Raw genomic sequence first — 20,896 nt, 5'->3', positions numbered from 1 at the left:
CTGTAGTTTGCCCACTGCTGGCATTCAAGAAGAGAGGTGTTTATGAAGAGGTTCTGTTGAAAGAAGTTTGCCCGAACACCATGAGAATCTCATCTTCAGCCTGGAGAGAAGGGGTGGGGAACAAGGGTGGAGCACTTCAAGAGGTCTGTGTGGAGTGTTGACCTGTGTCTTTCTGACTTTATGGGGCGTATTTTTCCCAAGACTGTAAATGAGCTGTCTCCCGACCAATGGTAGGAAAAAAGCATCCATGAGTGTTTCCTATGTACCCAAGGTAGGTCATGGGAGAGAGAGCACCTGTTAAGCTGGTTTAATTTGAGTTTAACAGAATCACCTGGTAAAGCAAGAGAATTCCAGCAGAGACAATTCTATGTAGAGTAAACTGAAGCCTGGGCTGTGGGAAATGTCCCCAGAGAAAAATATGACTGGACATTCTCATTTTTTTGTTTTATTTTTGTTTAATCCTCACCTGAAGATATATTCATTGATTTTTAGAGAGTCGGGGAGGGAGGGAGAGAGAGGCATTGATGTGAGAGAGAAACATTGATTGGTTTCTTTCCATACATGCTTTGACCTGGATCAGACCTGCAGCCTAGGTATGTGCCCTGATCAGGGAGCAAACCTGCAACTTTTTGGTGTATAGGATGATGCTCCAACCAACTGAGCCACCTGGGCAGGGCAACATTCTCATTTTTTGAAATTAAGAATGTTTGACCAGATGATTTTGTTTAAACCAAGAATGACCTGATAAATTAGGCAGCTGAAATTTTATTCAGGAGCAAGAGACCACCTACCTGCTGCCACCCCTCCTCCACACCCCCAGGGAAAAATTTGAAAGGAATTGTGAAGACAAAAGCAAACTGGGTTTTTTTGTTTTTATAACAAAATTTTAAAAGCACAGTCCAAAGACAAGAAAAGAGTATAATGAACTTCCATATATGCATCATGTGGTGATTAACTCAGGTCCAGTCTTGTTGTAGCTGTACTGCTTACCTACTGTCCTCTCACCATCTCTATTCCTTACACATGGAATTACTTTGAGGCATATCCAACATCTGTATTTTCTTTCATTGGAAGAAAGATCCAGAGGTTTGGTAAAGTTCAGGTCCTGTTACTTGGCAAGAGTGTGTCATGGGTGATGTGTGCACTCTGGTAGTTCTATAATGTCTGGCTTTTTCTGTTAATATTGATCAGGATTTAGGAAAGTCTGATTTATCTGCCATGAAGTTGTTTATCAGATTTTTACTTGTTTTGGCAATTGATGATCATAATTTTATTAGAGAAAAATTGCATTTTGATTACTTTTTACTGGTTGTGCTTATTCAATGCATAGCTTATATGTATGTATTGCCAGTATGTTAGGACCTTCTGGATGGGGGACAAATTAGTCTTTTTTCACAAGAGTCCTTTTTATTCATTAATTTTGGAGTTTGGGTGTATTTTTGCTTGTGCAGAGGTCTATAAACTCACTTTTTTTTTCACTTTTGCTCAACTGCCTCCTACTGCATGAAAAGGCAGCCTAATTCTCCAGCCTACTTTGGTAAGATCTGCTGGCTTCTATGGGTTTGACTTTCAGTGAATTGGTTGCTCCTTCTGCTTTGAAAGATCCTTGAGTCCTATTGTGCTTGGTAAGAATAAATATTGCTCCTTAGCTTGAGACATTTTCATTTTTTAATGAAATGGTCTCTGAGGTATTGTCATGTCTTAGAATTATAACTATGTTTTCCTATTCTGAAAAGTTTTTACAATTGAGAAGAAAGGAGACACTCTTTCTCAGTTCATGCCTTGGTTGGGTAATTGGGGGAGGTTTTATGAGGCTCTGTGGCTGATGTAATACATTCATTTGTCCTAATTCCATACAGAGCTCCTTTTTATCTTGTTCTTGATGCTGTTATCCAAACCAAGTAAGATATTTGATATATTCCACACTTCTTTTTTTCTACAGTCTGTGTAGGACTCATAACATACTTAACAGTAATTTAAAGTAAAGGTCTTGGGTCTCAAAAAAAATGATATCGAGACTACATTCCTGGAGAGAGAAGACTCTTAAATAATTTCAATGTCATAAGCAAGTGGGCCTCCAATGGAAAATCCCAGGTAAAAAGACACTTTTTCTATGCTTCTACCACTTCTTAGCTGACCCCAGAAAGTAGGTGTGATGGGTATTGTGATTTTTTCATTGGTTCCATATTCTATGTATAAACAATTATGTTCAACTCGTCCCTTTAAACGAAGTAAAAGTTCTTGGACTTTTTTCTCCTTCCATACTTCTCCACTCTGCCACAAGGAATTATCAGGTGTCTTTCCAAAGCAATGATCAATTTTTCCTTTGTGGACAAGTCTGTTCATATTGCTACCTTTCCCAAGAAAGAAATATGCAATTGGTTGCTTTGTACGATACATATGTCTATATTGTCCCCTGAAAGAATTTTCCAGTGACTGAGTATACTTGTCCATTTGTTTAGAATCTTGATCTAGTTGTTGGTTTTCTGGCCAGAATAAGAGGGAAGCTAGGAAATAAGGTTCTGAAAATCGATGATTCAGTCCTGTTTGTTGCAAGACTTCTCGAAGCTGATCTTTCAGTTTTTTAATTGGCTTTACAAATTTGGAGGTAGGTTTAATACAGTAGAGAATGATATTGGCCAAGATGAAATTTTGCTTTTCCTTTGGCTGGATTCTGACAGTGTATTGTTCAATGAGAAAAGTATATTGTTTCACTATATTTTCCATGGGTTTAATAGCCTCTTCTTGATTTTTGATTAGGTATTCCAAGAGCCCAGAAAACTTGTCTGCTTTTGAAACTTCTAGGCTTTTCCAACACAGTTCTACTTGAAGTGGCAAACTAAGCTTTGTTCTGAGATTTTTGTCTTGTGAGTCCTCTGAGGGACCAAATATATCTGCATACTTTTTAAAATATCCAGCCACCTTTTTCCGAGTTTTGGACTGTTCATTTTGCTTAATGTTGTTCCGGGGTTTTAGAAGGACAAAATAATCATCAAAAAAGTCAAAGCACTTTTTCAAAGAAAATCTCAAATTAGTTAGATAAGGAATAAAGTTCTTGAGGGCTAATTTAAATTCATTGTTTGGATCCCCAGGAATATCACTACTTCCTGATATAAAATTGATCATCTCTTTTTTAGATAGTTCATTATTATTGTCAAAAAAAGGAATGAGCTGGAGAATCTCGATTGTGTAGAGCCCAACTTCTATTTCCCCATAATAACCAGCAATATTGTAAGTGTCATACCGCCTCTTTGACTTCTGATAAAACCTTTCTGTTGCCTCATTCTCTCTGTCCTCACTTTGCTGTTGAGATTCTTTGAATGCATTTGAGGCACTTACTGCTAAATCCAAAAGATCAGTTAGATCAGCAACTGAAGTGTTCTTTCTTTCCTTATTTTCCATCCACCATCTTATTTTACTCTTGTAGACTTGACCCAGTGTATCAGAGATACAAGAATTACTAGGTTCTATCTTTTTTGCTTGATTTGCCCAATGAAGGGCACTGGTAAAGTTCCTCTCTTTAATGTAGAAATGTCTTGCCAAGGCTTGGCAAATGAATGCATTTGGGTTGAACCGACGAATACCTTCCAGCAATACTTTTTCAACTGCTGGGTTCCCTTCATCTTTATGTAATGCTTCAATGAACGGGGAAAACCAAGTTCCCATTTCACCTTCACGTTCATTGCGCTGTCTTGTGAGCAGCAGTGTTTGCATATCTTGGAGAAATTTGCTCCTTCCTATACCAGTATCATAGAACAAATTTTCTGTTAGCATATCCAAAATGATTTGACTTTTATCCAAATGATAGCTTATCTTCAATTCTTCCAGTGAGCGAGTGGCAATTAAAGGGTGAATAATGCGCACTCCAGAGTACTTTCCACATTCTACCACCTCTGTTTTTATCAGAATTGTAGAGTAGGTGCCCATCTTGTCTTCAAATTTTTCTGTTCCCCAGAAAGCCTTCTTGGTTGCTATTCCTAAGAACTTTTCACATTGTGAAAGTGAAATGGTGGTATCAGGCACATATGAATTAAGAAGAGCCAGAAAAGAAAAGAGCTTTGCTTCCTTGGTGGAAATATTTTGTCCTTTTAGGATGTTCCTGACCACATTTTCTATGTACTCCTTATTAAAATTGGTTTTCATGATCATGAAGGAATAAAAATCTTTAAAGTTTTTATGTTGCTCTTCAATTTCTTTCAATTTAAGCTCAAAAGCTTTCTGTTCTTTGGAAGATAGTTGTTGTATTAGGGCGATACTGTCTGAGTTCTTTACACATTTTTGAGGATTCTGTGATCTTATGCAATTTAGGATGATCACTAAAGGTTTCTCATATCGAATGTACTTACTAGCTATAGCTGTTTGAATAGAGGCCAGCAGAAGATAGATATCACCTTGTTCTTCAAAATCATCAACAAGAAGCAGTACAGGTAGGTATTCTTGATGGTTTGCTGCCCCATAGGTGATTAAATTAGTCACTTGTTTTCCAATTTCAGAAAAATCTACTGTCTTGTTTTTCAGCACAGCACATCTGAATTTCTTCCTTAGTTCCCAGAGAATATGCATAGCCAAAGTAGTCCCACCACAGCCTGGGTGATGATACAGATGAATAATTTTAACACATGTTTGCTTAGAAGAATCTGCACAGCTTTGAATCATTGCTTCAAGTTTTTCATATTTATCCCTTTTGACAAAAGGCGAAGAATAACTTTCAGAAGAAAAGTAGAAGTTCCACCAGGATACTTTACCACCTCGATAGAAGTCTTCCTCTTTTGAAGCCTTGAATTCAAGAAATTTATTTTTGTCCTTTTCTAAGGGTATACCTTCACATTCATTTTCACAGAGAATTTCCAGAGCAGTCATGGTATCTTCTTCCCTTTTCAGAAGGACAGAAGATGAACCAATAGATGGCAAAAACCTCTCTAAGGATGTAGTCACAGATTTTAGTTTAAGAATAGTACCATTTATCTCTGCAAGACTTAAAGAAGAAATACATTGGCTTGATAACTCATCTTGCTTTTTTATTAATCTTGCTTCAAGTAGATCTTTCCATCTCTGACATATATGTGAGTGTACACAAATGCACAATATATTCTCCATTCCTTTGAGATCTTGGTAGAAAGCACAGAACGTCTCAATGAGGGGGTCTCTTGGGTCATCCACGGAGGAGAGTAATAGAAATACCACCAGAAACTTCCCTCTTGGCATTATGTCCTCATGTGTAAGAAATGATATCAATTTCCTGACTTCAGATGCTTTTTCTCTTTGCCAGGAACTTGGATCTAAGGGTTTATATTTTTCACTCTCAAGGTCTAACCTGCCATTGCAGAAAATCCAGCTGGGTTGTTGGTAAAGATTCAGGCTAGAAATCTTCTCATCTGTTGTGGTTTTCCCCTCTGTATACAGACTTGGCAAGTGAAGGTTTACCACTCGGCTTTCTTTGTAAGCATTCACTACACCCTTGCTTACAGACTCAGGATCAAACTCCAACACAGCAAACCATGGAATTTCCTTTAGGAAATCTAAGTGTTTTATTTGATTAGGGTGGCATTTATTTGTTACAAGAATGTACCATTCATAGTATGAATTATCTAACAAGTCCTGATTTCCCGTCAACAATTGAGTAAGCTTTGGTCCCTCACTCTCTTTTTTATTTGTTTTTACTCTACATTTTTCTTCTGCTTCTTGTCTTGACTTTGCTAGTGTTTTTAAACCTAATTTAAAGTCTTTGAATTCTGCATTATTTTTCATGATATCTTTAGTGCTGGCCCCATCTCGCACAAAGACCGAGAATTTTGTTCTTCGTTCCCATTTTTTGTTGTTGCAATTTTGCATTTTAATCTGGAAATAATCATGTCCACATTCAGAGTATTTTGGAATGACATCCACTTCAATAACAAATTTGTCAGATGGAGTACTATTTGGCAGTAAAACTTCTACAAATCTTGGCTCTCGAATGCACTTCTTTGCTATTTGGACCTGATGGTCTTCAAAATACTGGTGGATCATCAGATCAAAGTGCTCAATGAGGGCTTCTTTGGTGACATTGGTGACATTCACGCCAACAATTTTTCCATGGGGTTTGTCTTTGACTCCAAAGTGGATGGTGCCATTGGTTCGTGAATTCATACAAGCTGAAGCAAATCGGAAGACTTCATTGCTAAATTTCATTTTAGTGTCCTCTTCTGTGGCTGTTTTTGTATTTGTGAAGGTTTTGAATTCATGTATTGCATCAATGAGATTGAGTGGTCCTGTTTCAGGCTGTAAACAAAAATCCACTTTGTAACGATATGGATCACTGAATTCATCAAAAGGGTATGGTACACATGTCAGTTCTACGGATGGCTGCTTTTCCTTTGTGCCATCTATTTCATCTAACATGGACTCATTTTTTAGTGACTCAGAAACTGTAGTAACTGTAGAGGCATTAGGCATATCTGATTTCTCTTTATCATTTTGTTTTTGCTTTGAAGCTTCATTTTCCTCTTTCATCAAAGCTTGTGTTTTAGGAACATTTTTACTGCCTTTTTTCCTCTTACATGCCTGAATAGGATCTTCGGAGTGTATTTTCTGCAGAACATCTCTAAATAGATGTTCTATTTGGATAGCTGGTCCATGTGTTAGGCCCATGTCAATGAGGTCACTTTTAGTTAACCACTTCAAGACTGCTCCATTCACATCTTGTGCCATCAATTTTTCCCTGTGTTTTTGGTCAATTTTATAACTTTCTAACCACTGATTTACATCCTCTTTTGTCCAGTCATCTGTATTTTCTGGCAGGTTTAGCTGTGCTGCCATTCTGATATCTGTATGTAGAAAAGGAAAAATAATTTAGTATTTTGTATTTTTATGACAAAATTTTTAAATAACTAATTTTTCAATAGGTAATGTATATGTCTCATGCAGTTTTAAAAGTTCAGAAGAATATGTATGCCATCCAGTTATTCTCCTGAGAGGAAATTACCATCACCAGTTTCATCTGTGTCCTGCCAGAAAAATGTTACTAAATGCAAGCACATTTTCCCCTACAGGACTAAGAGCATTGTATACACATTTCTCATCACCTTGTTTTATTCACTAACTGTATATTGAGGACACTTCTAGTCAGTATATATAGAGATTTTCATTCTCATTAATGATTGTTTGTTATAATGTGTGTCAGCTGTATTGTGATAAAATACTCAATTCTGTTACAGAAAATAAGAACAAAGGAGGGTATATGAAACTAAATAGAGAAGGCTATATAAAATAATGAGGACATGTGAAACTAAGTATAGCATCAAGTAGTTATGAAGCTCATTATGATAGGTATAGAGTATACAGAGCATATGAGTGTTAAACATAGGAAGGAATAGAAAGGCAAAAAGATATTATGTGTTCTTAAGACACAATTGAAGCACTTGATATTGTTGGGTTCTTATTGGGTCTTAATTGGTAATACCCACTTGATCTTTTGGGTCCTCTACTCAAGAAGCATAAATAAAATCCAGAGTAGCTTATTAGGCTAATTGATGAGGTATAGCTGTGGTCAGGCATATGTGTACCTCTGCATCTCTCCGGTTAGAGCAAGTGCATGCGGTTGGCCCATTGTATGTACTGTATGTTGACCCCCCTTGAACAGACCTCAACTTGGGTTCCTAGAATTACACAATCAGTGGAGAATGCTGATACAGCAGAGAGGGAGAGAGGACAGATGATCTTGCATTACTCAGATAATAAGGTTCCACCCCACTTGTATCTTATCCAAAGTGTGTCACCCGTATCTTCTCCATGCTCTTTGTTGTGTACTTAAACTTATTTAATAAGGCATGTTTCTTAAGCAACTTCATTTGGTATGGGAGCTATTCTGTTCCATGACTTCTGGGATAGCTTGCTGGGTAGAGAACTTGGAAGCTACTATTATATTAATCTTTACATAATAATTGATCATAGCTCATTCCTATGTGAAAAGTAATGAATGGCATTACTATTTGGTCTGCAAATTGGCAGAGTGCTATCTGTAAAATTCATGGCACTGTAGGTTACAGAAATATAGCAATGGTTAGAAAGAAGTGAAATCCAAATAATAATAGCTTTAAGTACAATCTCAAAGTGGCCCCAAAATACAAGCCATTCTAATGATTCTATCATGGGAGAAATGAATTAACAGAGGAGATAGGCTTGGGAAAAAATATGGCAAATAGATTATGTAGACACACTTTTATGAAATAATTCACAAGAACATTGCCTCCCAGTGGTAAATAAAAATTCATGATTAGGATTTACCTTCCCTTCCTGATATAAAGATGTCAGAGCAGTGGTCCAAGTTTAAAACTATTATTTTTTGTTAGTAATTCCTGTATGCCTAGAAAGTGCATAAAAACATATCTTACAGCTATAGTAATACAAAATAGGCAAAAATATGCAAAATTAATGGAAATTTTATTCCCTTACAACACTATGACAATTAGAAACCTAGAAGATTTAATGCTTTCTTTAAAAAAGTGAATTAAATGAAGTTTCCTTCAGTAATTTGGCCTGTAGAGATTAAGAAGTTCAAATTTTAAATTATCTGGGAAAGGAGATCGAATGGAGGGGGAAATTGCCTTAGGTGTACTAATCTTTAAAGTAAGCCCCTTGAACCCTTTCACACTGCTGTAGGGAATGCAGACTGGGGCAGCCACTGTGGAAAGCAGTGTGGAGGTACCTCAAAAAATTGAAAATGGATCTGCCTTTTGGTCCAGTGATCCTGGTTCTGGGCATATATCTGAAGGAACCCAAAACACTAATTCAAAACAACATAAGCACCCCTATGTTCATTGCAGCGTTATTTACAATTGCCAAGATATGGAAGCAGCACAAGTGTCCATCAATAGATGAGTGGACAAAACAACTATGGGACATTTACACAATGGAATACTACTTGGTCACAAAAAGAAGAAACTTTCACCGTTTGCAACTATATGGATGGACCTGGAGAACATTATGCTAAGTGAAATAAGCCAGTCAGAGAAATACAAATACCATATGATTTCACTCATATGTGGAATCTAATGAACAAACTGAACTAACAAGCAAAATAGAGACAGAGTCATAGATGGAGAACAGATGACAGCTAGTGGGGAGGTTAGGGGGTGGAGGGGTTGAGCAAAAGGGAAAAAGGACTCATGGACATGGCCAACAGTGTGGGGATTGTGGTGGGGGGTAGTATAAGGGGACTCAATGGTAATGGAAAAATATAATAAAGATTAAATTAAAAAATAGGAAGCCCCTTTTCTGGGACTACACCAAACTTAAGACACTGTATCAAAGGACACAACAGAATGGAAAGGCAAACTATGGGGTAGGAGAAAGTATTTGTAAATCATGTAACTGATATGATAATATCCAGAATATAGTAAAAACTCCTACAACTCAACACCAACAGCAAAGCAAATAACCCAATTAAAAAATGAGCAATGGACCTGTATACATATTTCTCCAAACATGATACACATATGACCAACAAGCATATGAAAAAGTGCTCAACATCAATAATCATTTGAGAAAAGCAAATCCAAACCACAGTGATATATCATTTCACAACCATTGTGAAGACTACTAAAAAAATAACCCTAAAAATAACAAGTATTGGCAAAGATGTGGAGAAATTGGAAGGAACTCTTGTGTACTGTTGGTGGGGGTGTAAAATGGTGCAACCTACATGACCTACCCTAAAAGAATGTTTAAAGGAAGTTCTCTAAACAGAAAGGAAGTGGTAAGAGAAGGAACTCAGAGCATTAAGAAGGAACAAAAGAACCTGGTAAGCAAAAGTATTGGTTAATATGATAGAGTTTCTCTTATTTGGTTTTCTAAATTATTTGATTGTTGAAGCACTGTCTGATATGGTTCTAAATGTATGTACTGGAAGTAGTAAAGATTATAAGTAGATAGGGTAAAGGAATATACAGGAACTGAGATTTCTCTATTTCACTGAAACCAGTAAAATAATACTGTTAGACTGTCATAAGTTCTACATATATAATGCAACATCTAGGTAACCACTAGAAAAAGCTATCCAAAGTGATATACTCAAAACACTGTAGATGGAAATGGAATTGTAAAAAAAAAGCAAATAGTGCAAAGGAAGTCAGGAAAATATAATAGAGAACTGAAAAACAGAACAAACAAAAATAAAATGGTAGACATAAGTATTAACATATTTATAAATAACTGCACTAAGTATAAGGAGCCTAAATACAGAAATTAAAAGAAAGAGTTGGTATGCTGGATTAAAAACATGACCCAAGATATGCTGTCTGCAAGACTCTTACTTGAAATATAACACTATAGGTAGGTTGAAAATAAAGGTATAGGTAAAATATATAATACAAATATTAATTAATAAACACAAGAGTAGTTATATTAATGCCAGATAAAGTAGACTTCAGGGAAAGAAAATTACCCCAGACAGAAGAATATTATATAATGATTAAAGATCAGTCCAACAAGATGTCAGAGCAATCCTAAAAGTGTTTATACCAAACAAGAAAGTTGCAAAACATTTGAAGCAAACACTGATAGAACTTTTCCATTTTAGGAAAATCCACAATTATAGTTGGGTGTTTCAACATCTTTCTTTTAACAGTTGATAGAACAACTAGACAGAATATTAGTGTGTAGAAAAATTCAGTACCATTGACCAACATTTTAAATCACAGAACACTCTGTCCAAGAACAGCAGAATATCATTCTTTGTAAGTGTCCAAAATAGACCATACCCTAAATGATAAAATGAAATTTATCATTTATTTTTAAATTTATTTATTTTTCAAATTTATTTATTTTTAAAAAGATTTTATTTATTTTATTTTTAGAGAGGGGAAAGGAGGGAGAAACATCATTGTGTGGTTGTCTCTCACATGCCCCCTACTGGGAACCTGGCCCAAATGAAACCCAGGCATGTGACCTAGACTAGGAATTGAACCTGCGACCCTTTGGTTCACAGGCCAGCACTCAGTCCACTGAGCCACACCAGCCAGGGCAAAGTTCAACAAATTTAAAAGAATTGAAATAATACAGAGTATATTTGCCAAATACAATGAAATCTTATGAGAAATTGATAACAGAAAGGTAAGAGGAAAATCACTACAGACTAAAACCACACATTTCTAAGTAATTCATGGGCCAAAGGAAAGTCTCAAATAAAGTAAAAAAAAAAATATATTGCAGTCTTGTGGGACACAGTTAAAGCAGTGTTAAACAAATTATAGCAATAAATGCATATATTAGAAAGAAGAAAAGTATCAAAACAATAATCTAAGCTCAACTCAGAAACTTAGAAAACTTTGAAAAAGAAGAAAAAAATAAAACAAGCAAGCAGAAGGAAAGAAATAATAAAGACTAGAAATAAATTAAACCAAAACCAGAAATATAATAGAGAAGGTCTGCTTACTTGAAAAGATCAGAAAATTGACAAACCTGTAGCAAGACTGAAAAAGAATAAAAAAATAATAATAGGAGACACATTTACCAATATCAGAAATGAAACAGTGGATATCACTTTAAACCTTTTAGACATCAGAAGGACAATAATGGGCAACTATGAACAAGTTCACACACAAATTTGACAACTCAGATGAAATGGACCAATTCCTTAAAAAACATAAACTTCTACAACCCACTCAATATGAAATAGATTATTGGAATAGTTCCAGAACTTCAAAGAAAACTGAATTTTTAATTTAAAAAGTCTCCCCCTAAATCTGCAGGCCTATATAAAATCATTGGGGAATACTACCAGACATTTAAAGAATTAACATTGATTCTACACAATCTCTTCTTTAAAAAAAAAAAAAAGCAATAAAGAGGGGTGTGCTCACAAATTCATTTTACAAAGCAAATATTACCCTGATAGCAAAGTCCATGCAGACTCAGCCTGCAGGTGAGCTCCTATGGATCCATTTCTGCTGCACCTCAGTGCTAGACTACCCACCACCTACAGACACAGGCTCTCTATTTGCCCCAGTGCTAGGGTAGGCCCCATGCACCCAGACTCCCCGCCTGTCCCAGCCTCCAGGATGGCTTTTATGAACCTAGACACATGCCCTGGCCTAGGACCAGGCTGGATGATAATGATGATAAGTGTTGATGAGGATATGGAGAAAAAGGAACCCTTGTAAACTTGGTGGGAATGTAAATTGGTACAGCAGTTATGGAAAAGAGTATGGAGATTCTCCCTAAAATTAAAAACAGAATTACTATTATGATTCAGCAATTCTACTTTTGGAAATATATCAGAAGGAAATGAAATCAATATCTCAAACAGATATCTGCACTCACAGATATTGTAGTAGCATTGTAGCATTTTCATAATAGCCCAGACATGGAAACAACCTAAGTGTCTGTTGAAAGATGAATAGATAAAGAAGATGTGATGTATATATACACAATGGAATATTATTTGGCCATGAGAAAGAATGAAATCCTGCCATTGGAGACAACATGGATAAAACTGGAGGATATGGTGCAAAGTAAAATAAACCATAAAAGGAAAAAGAAAAGAAAAAGAAAGGCAGTTACTGTATCATCTCATTTATACGTAAAATATAAAAAAAATCAAATTCGTAGAATGGGATATCGGGCTGGAGAGGGAAAGGATGGGCAGATGTTGGTTTAAATAAAGTTTGCAGTTATGTAGGATGAATGTCTAGAGATCTAATGTACAAGCATGATGACTATACTTAATAGTACCGTTTTGGACACTGGAAATATGCTAAGAGAGTAGATTTCAGATACAGTCACTCCAAAAATAAATGGTAACTATGTAAAGAGATGATATGTTGATTAGCCTGATCAGAGCAGTCATATATGTATACATATGTATATAAAACCATTATGTTTTATACCTTAAGTATATACAGTTTTTATTTAAAAATGCATTTGAAAACTTGTGAGATACAGTGTTAACAATACTTGGAGAAGATATTTATAGCCTAAATGCTTTTATAAAACTAGAAGAATTATTAAAAAGCATAAACTAAATTTCCATTTAATAAGTTCAAAGAACAACAGAGTAAGGCAGAAGTAGAAGGGAGGAGGAAAAAAGATAGGAGCAGAAATCTGTAAAATGGAAAACAAAGTTACAACAGAGTTACAGTCAAAAGCTCCAAAGTTGTTCTTGATAAAGAGTAATAAAATTGACATACCTGTGGAAAGGGTGACCAAGAAATAAAAGAGATGGCACAAATAATATCAGATACTGTAAATTTGAAGACAAGTGAACTGAAGAAGTTCCTTGAAAAATACACTTACCAAAACTGACTCAAGAAGAAATGAGAGGAGTACCACTTCCCAGCGTGATGTACTAGATTCCATAAACACTCCCACTGTATCAGCTAGAGGAAAAATCAGATAAATTATAAAATGTATCTTTGGAGTTATCACAGAGTTGTAGATGGACTTGATGACTGGGACTGGTTGAACTAAACTTCCAGAGAGGGAAGATCCCTTCCTAGGTAAGCTTTGGGGTATTTGCTCATTCTGGGCTGGGGTGGAGGGCTAGACTTGGCTTGATGTGAGGAAGGGAAACCAGTAGGGCTTTTGACAATCACTTGAATGAATGTGATGAATTTGAATCTAAAATTGCTTCAAAATCTTTAACCATCATGGAAATGCAAAGTAAAACTACAATGAGATAATACTACATACTTTGCAGAATGGCTAAAAATAAAATCTGACAATACCAAATGGTGGTCGTGAGGTAGAGTCAAAAGAAGATTCGTACATTGCTGGTATGAATATAAATTATTTTAGCCAGTTTGGGAAACTGTTTTTCAGTTTTAATAATGTAGGATACTGTTTACATGAAGTTTAAGTACAGGCAAAATTAATCTATTGTAGTAGAATTCAGCGGTTACTTTTTAGCAGGGAGATACTTTCTGAGGAGTGACACAAAACTGTTTTGTGAACATGAATAAAGGAAATTTTATTCAGCATGGAGTTGGGAAGCCATGAAGGGGGAGCTCTCCCTCTTCCCTGTTTGTCTCAGCAATAGCAAGTGCTTTCAGCTTGCTGCCAATAAGAAATTGCCACAACCTTGTACACTGCCCCCCTGCCCCAGCCAGTGTGCTTCTGTTAAAACAACCCTCCCCAATATCTTCTAAGAACCCCCTCCCAAACTGACCTCCTTTTGTCTCTTTGTACCTGCTGTGGTCCGCCATAGTTTGCAAGTCCCAAATTGCAATTCTTCTGCTATTCCCAAATAAACTCATTTACTGCTTGGTAACTTTTGTTGTTTAACTTTTAAGATTGATAATTTTATATCTTGATCTGGTTAGTGGTTAGACTGATGAATACACAAAAATTTCATAGAACTATATATACCCTTAAGATTTTTTCATTTCATACAAATTATACTTCATGTAAAAATACAATGATGCCTCCAAAATGCATGATACAGTGAATTAAACAGGTGAGTGAAATAAAAGAGATAATTGGCCTAGAAAAAGGTAATGGTATATTACCAATCAAGGATAATGATTAATTCAATTTTGGGCATCCGAGGTCTGAAAGTTATGCTAGAGATTTATTATTGCAGCCTCAGATCATGGATCAGCTTTCCGTTTTACATGCCACTGTTGATTCATACTGCTTATCATTGTCTAAAGCTCAGTCCTACCCTCCTCCGGGACTCTGTTATGTGAGTCATCTTAATATGTCCATCTGCTAAGTCTCATCTGCTCCACCCTGTAAAAGTTCAGCTCACTTCTGTTCCACCCACACTATTGGAACACCTAAGGCAGGGGGCGCCCTGATCATTCTGTTGCCAGTGGTGTTTAGGCTCCTGAATCCTTATAGCTGGAGTTTTCAGGCCCCATCTCTTGTCCCATCTACCAGTATACTTCTCCAGGGGTCTCCCTGCCCTTATCTCCTAAGTGATATCCAAAAATCAGATTATGAGACTGAATGTTGAATTAGATGGGTTATTTGATTCATGCATCAGCTATATACCATATTTATGTGAAAACATAAAGCCAGGTGGATGGGGAGCAGAGCCTGAACGTTTGGGAATGTGAGTAAATAAAAAAGAAATGACTTTTAGCTGTTTTCTCTACCAGATAAGGATCTTTTCTATTTTTTTAAATTAAATTTATTGGGATGACATCAATTAATAGCATATAGGTTTCAAGTGTACAATTCTGAAATACATCATCAGTATATTTCATTGTATGCTCACCACCCAAAGTCTAGTCTCCTTTTGTCACCATATATCTAATCTCCTTTATCCTCTTCACCCTCCCCCGACCTCTCTGTTGTCTGTATCTATGATCTTTAAGTCATGATTGAACAGCTTGCAGTTTCATATTGCTTCCTCTAAAGACTTTATCAGAGTCTTGATAGCTGTGCCTTTCAGTAACTTACTTTAAAAAATTGTTAAAGATGCTACTCTGGGAGAATATACACTAGAGCAGTGATTTTTAACTGGTGTCCTGCAAGAATTTTTAAAACATGCAATACGTGTCTCTTTACTTAGGGGCACTGACCTCATTTCCTTTAGATTTTCAAATAAAAAAATGACAACTGCCAATACAATGATAGCCATCTTGTGTGAATGAATCAAAATTATCCCTATTTTTGTCATATTGACAAAAATATATATATTTTTGGTGTGCCTCAAAATTTTAGTAATTAGTTTATGTATGCCATAAACTGAAAAAGGTTGAAAATTGCTGCACCAGAGGAAAATTGCTAACATCTGTTTCCTACATTTATGCTGCTGTTCAGAGGTATTTCACATACTAATGATTCCTTTATAGCCTCCCTTGTTCTAAAATGGTGTTTAGTTAATTCAGAAGATTATATAGGATCACATATATGTCAAAACCCTTGGGTAAAAAAAAATCAGGGACAAGGCTAATTAGAAAATGTAGGAGGCAGAAAAAAATGAAGCCGTGGAGTAAAGTTAATGCCTAAAATAACTTTTCAGTTCTATATACTAGGAGTGGCCTGAAATTTTGGTACTGAGCTTCTCGGCAACTAATATGAAAAAGGAAACCATTTGTTACCTGATCAAACCCACATACGTTTATTAACTGTAACGTTTGTCAGTTGTTCTAAGGAGAGTTGAATTTCAGGCCTTTATTTAGAACTGTAATGCCACATCCCCTTGTTTCTTGCTTTGGAGGAAATTAGACATAAAATAGTAGCATTTTATAACCCACTTCCCGTTTACCTGAGAATACTTGCCATCTTCCTGGGGCACTTGTAGCTGTAGCATTTACCCTGAGATCATTTGTGGATTACAGTGCTGACTTTACCCCCAAAGTTTGCCATGAAATATCTCGCTTTATTATTGTTTTCACATTGCTCTAGTATTTTGATGGTCTTGGGAACAAATTACATCATTCTGTTTGTAGCATTTTGTTTTAGTAGTGGCAGTGAGTGCACTTTTTTTTTCTAATCAGGAAATGGATTGAAGATTTAATTAGTTATTGTTGGAGAGAGGGGAAGGGAGGGAGGAAGGGAGACATCCGTTGCCTGTCCTACATGCCCTGACCAGGGACTGAACCCACAACTGAGGCAGGTGCCCTCACCGCGAACCAAGCCAGAGACCTTCCACTTGCTGCCCAACCATCTGAGCTACACCAGTCAGGGCAAAAACCTACAATATTTAACAGAAACATATAGCTGCCATAATTTCAAAGACTTCTGTAGCAGTTTGTCTCCCTTTGTCTCTCTGAGAATCTATTAGGGAGCTTTATTTTCTGGCAGCTGCCTACTTCTTGGAGAGATGGTAGAAGGTATCTTTGGTTAATGTAAGGTACATCTTTATTTTTTTTAAAGAGTTTATTTTTAGAGAGAAGAGAAGGGAGAGAGAAGGAAGGAGAGAAAAAGATTAATGTGTGAGAGAAACATTGATCCCTACCTCTTGCTCGCCCCCAATCGGGGAGTAAAGTACGTCTTTAAATTTTCATTGTGTAGCTGATGGTTGGAAAGCTGCTCATTCCTGCTTTCCTTTCCTGTTGCCTGTCCCTTTCCCAGCCTCAGTCCTCCCTCCGTCCTTCTGCCCTGCCTACCTCACCTTTTTCTACTTATTCCTCAGGTCTGGGCCACTTTCTGGGCTGGGCACACTAAGGTGAAAGGCCCTGTGGCCCAGTATGTGACCTGTCATCTTGCTCCCCCTCGCTTCCCCTGCCCCAAGTGGCTGTGGGGCCACACAGTGCTTCCCACTATGGCCTGGAAAGCAGTTAGCCAGAAGTGGAAAGTGCCAGCCTAGTTAGGAGCTGGTGTGATGCTCAGGGCCTGCTGTTTGGCTGGGATCACTCCCTTCACAAAAGGAAAAGACTCCCCACAGTGAAGAGATCCTTAGTGTACCCCCCAAAGAACCAAGAAGTCAGGCTGCAGAATGAAACCATCTACTCTCGTGTGTTGTATGGTTATGCAGCACAGCAACTTCCAAGTCTCCTGAAAGAGAAAGAGTTTCACCATGGGACCCTTAATAAAGTATTTGTATCTCAGTGGCTGATTATAGGCAGGTGGTGTGTGGCACAAAATGCAACACATCCATCCATACTGTCCCAAAGGGTAACGTTTTCTTCTTTTTTGCATTGTGTAAATATCCCCTGGTGGTTTTACCTGAAAATTTCTTTAAAAAAAAAAAATTTGGACTTCTGGTCAAGATAGGGGCATAGGTAGACAAGCTTTGCCTCTTCAGATAACCACAAAAAGAATTACAACTAAATCTCAAAACAAATAACATCCACCACTGTCAGAAAATTGAACTATGTGGAAGTCCAACAACCAAGGATTTAAAGAAGTCACAGTCATCCAGATGCATAGGAAGGGTAGAGACGTGGAGACGGGGCAGAAAAGTGAGGAGACGAGGCGTGGCACAGAGAGGCAGCAGCAGAACGGGCACGGGAGGTTCCACATTTGTGTGTGGTAGGTAGACACTGGGATAGATACCTTGGGAGTGAGCAATCCCAGCCCCAGGCCAGATTGGACGGCCCAGGGTTATAGTGCCAGGAAGATAAATCCTCATAACTTCTGGCTGTAAAAACCAATGGGGGTTGAGGTGGCAGAAGAAACTGATGGAGGAAACTTCACTTAAGGGCTCACTTAAAATGTACGTAAACCCACCCACTCTTGGATTCAACATCAGGGCAACAGCTGGAGGGGCACCAGCCACATACAGGTAGTGGGTGGAGTATCTAGAAATGGTGCAAGTGCTGAGCAAACCCCCAGACACCAAGCAGGAACAGTACCTGCTCTGAGCCTTCCCCCTACACAGAGCTACAAAGTGGTGAAGTGGGTTGCCCCATCCTGGTGATTACCTAAGGCTCCAACCCACACAATTTACAGATGCTTTTTACAGGGAGTCAAAGCAGCTCTACCTAATACACAGAAACAAATACAGGGAGTCTGTCAGATTGAGGAGACAAAGAAATATGACCCAAATGAAAGAACAGAACAAAAACCCAGTGAAAGAATTAAAAAAAAAAAAAAGGAGATAAGCAATCTATCAGATGCAGAGTTCAAAACACTGATGATTGGGATACTCAAAGAACTCACTGAGTACAACAACAACCTAAAGGAAGAAATGAAGATTTCAGCAGTTTGAAACACAAAGAAGAAATAAACATTCAACTAGAACAGAAAGAAACAGGAATTCAAAAAAAAAATTGAGGAGAGTATAATTCAAAAAAAGGAGGAGATGTCTGGGACATCTTCAAACATGCCAACATCTGAGTCATAGGGGTGCCAGAAGGAGAAAAGGAAGAGGAAGACACCAAAAACTTACTTGAAAAAATAATGAAGAAGAACTTACCTAATTTGGCACAGGAAATAGAAATACAAGTTCTGGAAGCACAGAGAGTCCAAACAAGATGGACACAAAGAGGCACATACCAAGATACATTATAATTAAAATGCCAAAGGTTAAAGAGAAAGAGACTCTTAAAAGCAGCAAGAGACCCAGTCAGGGCACATGCCTTGGTTGCGGGCCAGGTCCCCAGTGGGGGCTACGTGAGAGGCAACCACACATTGATGTTTCTCTCTCTCTCTTTCTCCCTCCCTTCCCCTCTCTAAAAATAGAGAAATAAAATCTTTTAAAAAAAAAAACAGCAAGAGAAAAGCAGAGAGCTACCTACAAAGGAGTTCCCATAAGAATGTCAGCTGATTTCTCAAAAGAAATTTTACAGACTAGAAGGGGCTGGCAAGAAATATTCAAAGTGATGAAAAGCAAGGACCTACAACCTAGATTACTCTATCCAGCAAAGCTATCATTTAGAACGGAAGGGCAGATGAGCTTCCCAGACAAGGTAAAGCTAAAGGAGTTCATCATCCCCACGCCATTATTACATGAAATGTTAAAGGGACTTATTGAATAAGAAGATGATCAAAGCTATGAACATTTAAAAGGCAACAAATTGAGCACTATCAACAACTGAATTAAAAAAATAAAACAAATTAAGCAAATATCCAGAATAGGAACAGAATCATAGATACGGAGATCATTTGGAAGGTTATCAGCTGGGAGGGGGAAGGGAAAGAATGGGGGAAAAGATGCAGGTATTAAAAAGCATAACTGGTAGGTACAAAATAGACAGGGGATGTAAGAATAGTATAGGAAATGGAGAAGCCAAAGAACTTACGTTCATGGCCCATGAACATGAACCAAGGGTAGGGAATGCTGGAGGAAATGGGGGTACTGGAGAGAGGAGGGCAAAGGGGGGAAAATGGGACAGCTGTAATAACATAATCAGTAAAATATACTTAAATTTTCATTATGTTCTTTCTGAAGATGCTAATGCCTTGGAGGATTTCATCAGTAAAAGTGCTTTTCATTTACAATTGCATCTTTTGTGGAATGTTATTTTTCAACAAATGTAAAGCCAACTCCTGTCACAGCAATCAAGTCTAGGATGTTTGGCTTAAGTATTATTTCTGGTTTGGGGGTATATTTCAATTTTCTAATTGTAGATTCCTTCCTATTCAATAAAATGCTGTTGCATATAGTAATAATAATATTAATACTCGATATTGTACTTACCCAGGTCGTCTTGCAAATTTCTTCTACATGTATGAGGGAGAAGCCATGTATTTCAGTACAGAAAAGTCTAACGTCTGTGTTTTCTTCCTCCTACGAGGTCAGATAGACACTTTTTTCTTTCCCGTTTTTAAGAACATTCATTTATGCTCTGCTTTTATCTCATTGCTGCTCTAACTACCTCAGAAACAACTGGGTGTGTGTGACTCAGAAATGGGTGTGTCAAAACTGGCAGGTAGGAGGAAGAAGCCTGTGGTCTGCTTTTAGTTTCATTTTCCTGGGTTGGAGTTTACTTGTAGAAATGATTTTGCATTTTTCTAAAATGCATTTTTTTGTAAGCCATTACTCTGCCACCTTCTGGTCTGTCTGGGTAAAATCCAAAGGTTTCAAATCTGTTCTCTGCTTCAGAGTGTGGAGGACTGCAGAGAGCCCATTGTGGTGGCTACAGACAAACTCTGGGGCAGGCTGAGTGGATCCTCTGGGAATACCCGTTTTCACTGTGGTTGGGAGCCTGGGGGAGCTCTGGGTAGGAAACAGCTTATGTTGGTCTTCCACTGGCCTTCCAGGTGGGCTAACTCATATCCTTAAGTTTTCCTAAAGTATAAAGGAATGGTTTTCAGAGACTCTTACAAACTCCCTGTACAAACTCCCTGTAAAGGCCTCTGAATTAGTTCTGTAGCGCAGAGCAGTGATGAGGCCCCTGTGGACACTTTGCAGGGATTTATCTTTTTAAGGGCAGTCTCAGGGCAAGGTAGAGAACTGACTAATAGCTACAAAAATAGTTAACATTTAAAAAAATTAATAGCAGGTGACAATACTTACTGTGTGAGCTCAATTAGCTTTTGGTTTCCATGTTTCACTGTTGATTCATAGTGGTTTTTATATGGGTTT

The 20,896-nt window shown here is 37.4% G+C and overlaps 1 protein-coding gene across 2 annotated transcripts; it reads right to left on the bottom strand.

The window, feature by feature from the left end:
• Window positions 1-863: 863 nt before the first annotated feature.
• SAMD9 (sterile alpha motif domain containing 9) lies at window positions 864-20,251 on the bottom strand. 2 transcript variants are annotated; one of them, XM_036010617.1, is made up of 4 exons: window positions 20,009-20,251; window positions 13,270-13,352; window positions 8,263-8,341; window positions 864-6,803 (listed from the first exon to the last, which is right to left on the bottom strand). In XM_036010617.1, the coding sequence occupies exon 4, from the start codon at window positions 6,793-6,795 to the stop codon at window positions 2,044-2,046; it is 4,752 nt and encodes a 1,583-aa protein (XP_035866510.1). In that variant the 5' UTR covers window positions 6,796-6,803; window positions 8,263-8,341; window positions 13,270-13,352; window positions 20,009-20,251; the 3' UTR covers window positions 864-2,043. The 2 variants fall into 2 exon arrangements, with proteins under 2 accessions (XP_035866510.1, XP_028381693.1); XM_028525892.2 differs by lacking the exon at window positions 8,263-8,341.
• Window positions 20,252-20,896: the final 645 nt, after the last annotated feature.

Source organism: Phyllostomus discolor, chromosome 10 (genome assembly GCF_004126475.2).
Source record: "Phyllostomus discolor isolate MPI-MPIP mPhyDis1 chromosome 10, mPhyDis1.pri.v3, whole genome shotgun sequence".
NCBI classification, from domain to species: domain Eukaryota; kingdom Metazoa; phylum Chordata; class Mammalia; order Chiroptera; family Phyllostomidae; genus Phyllostomus; species Phyllostomus discolor.
Note: the sequence above shows the minus strand (reverse complement) of the source record. Positions and strands in the feature narration are given on the sequence as shown.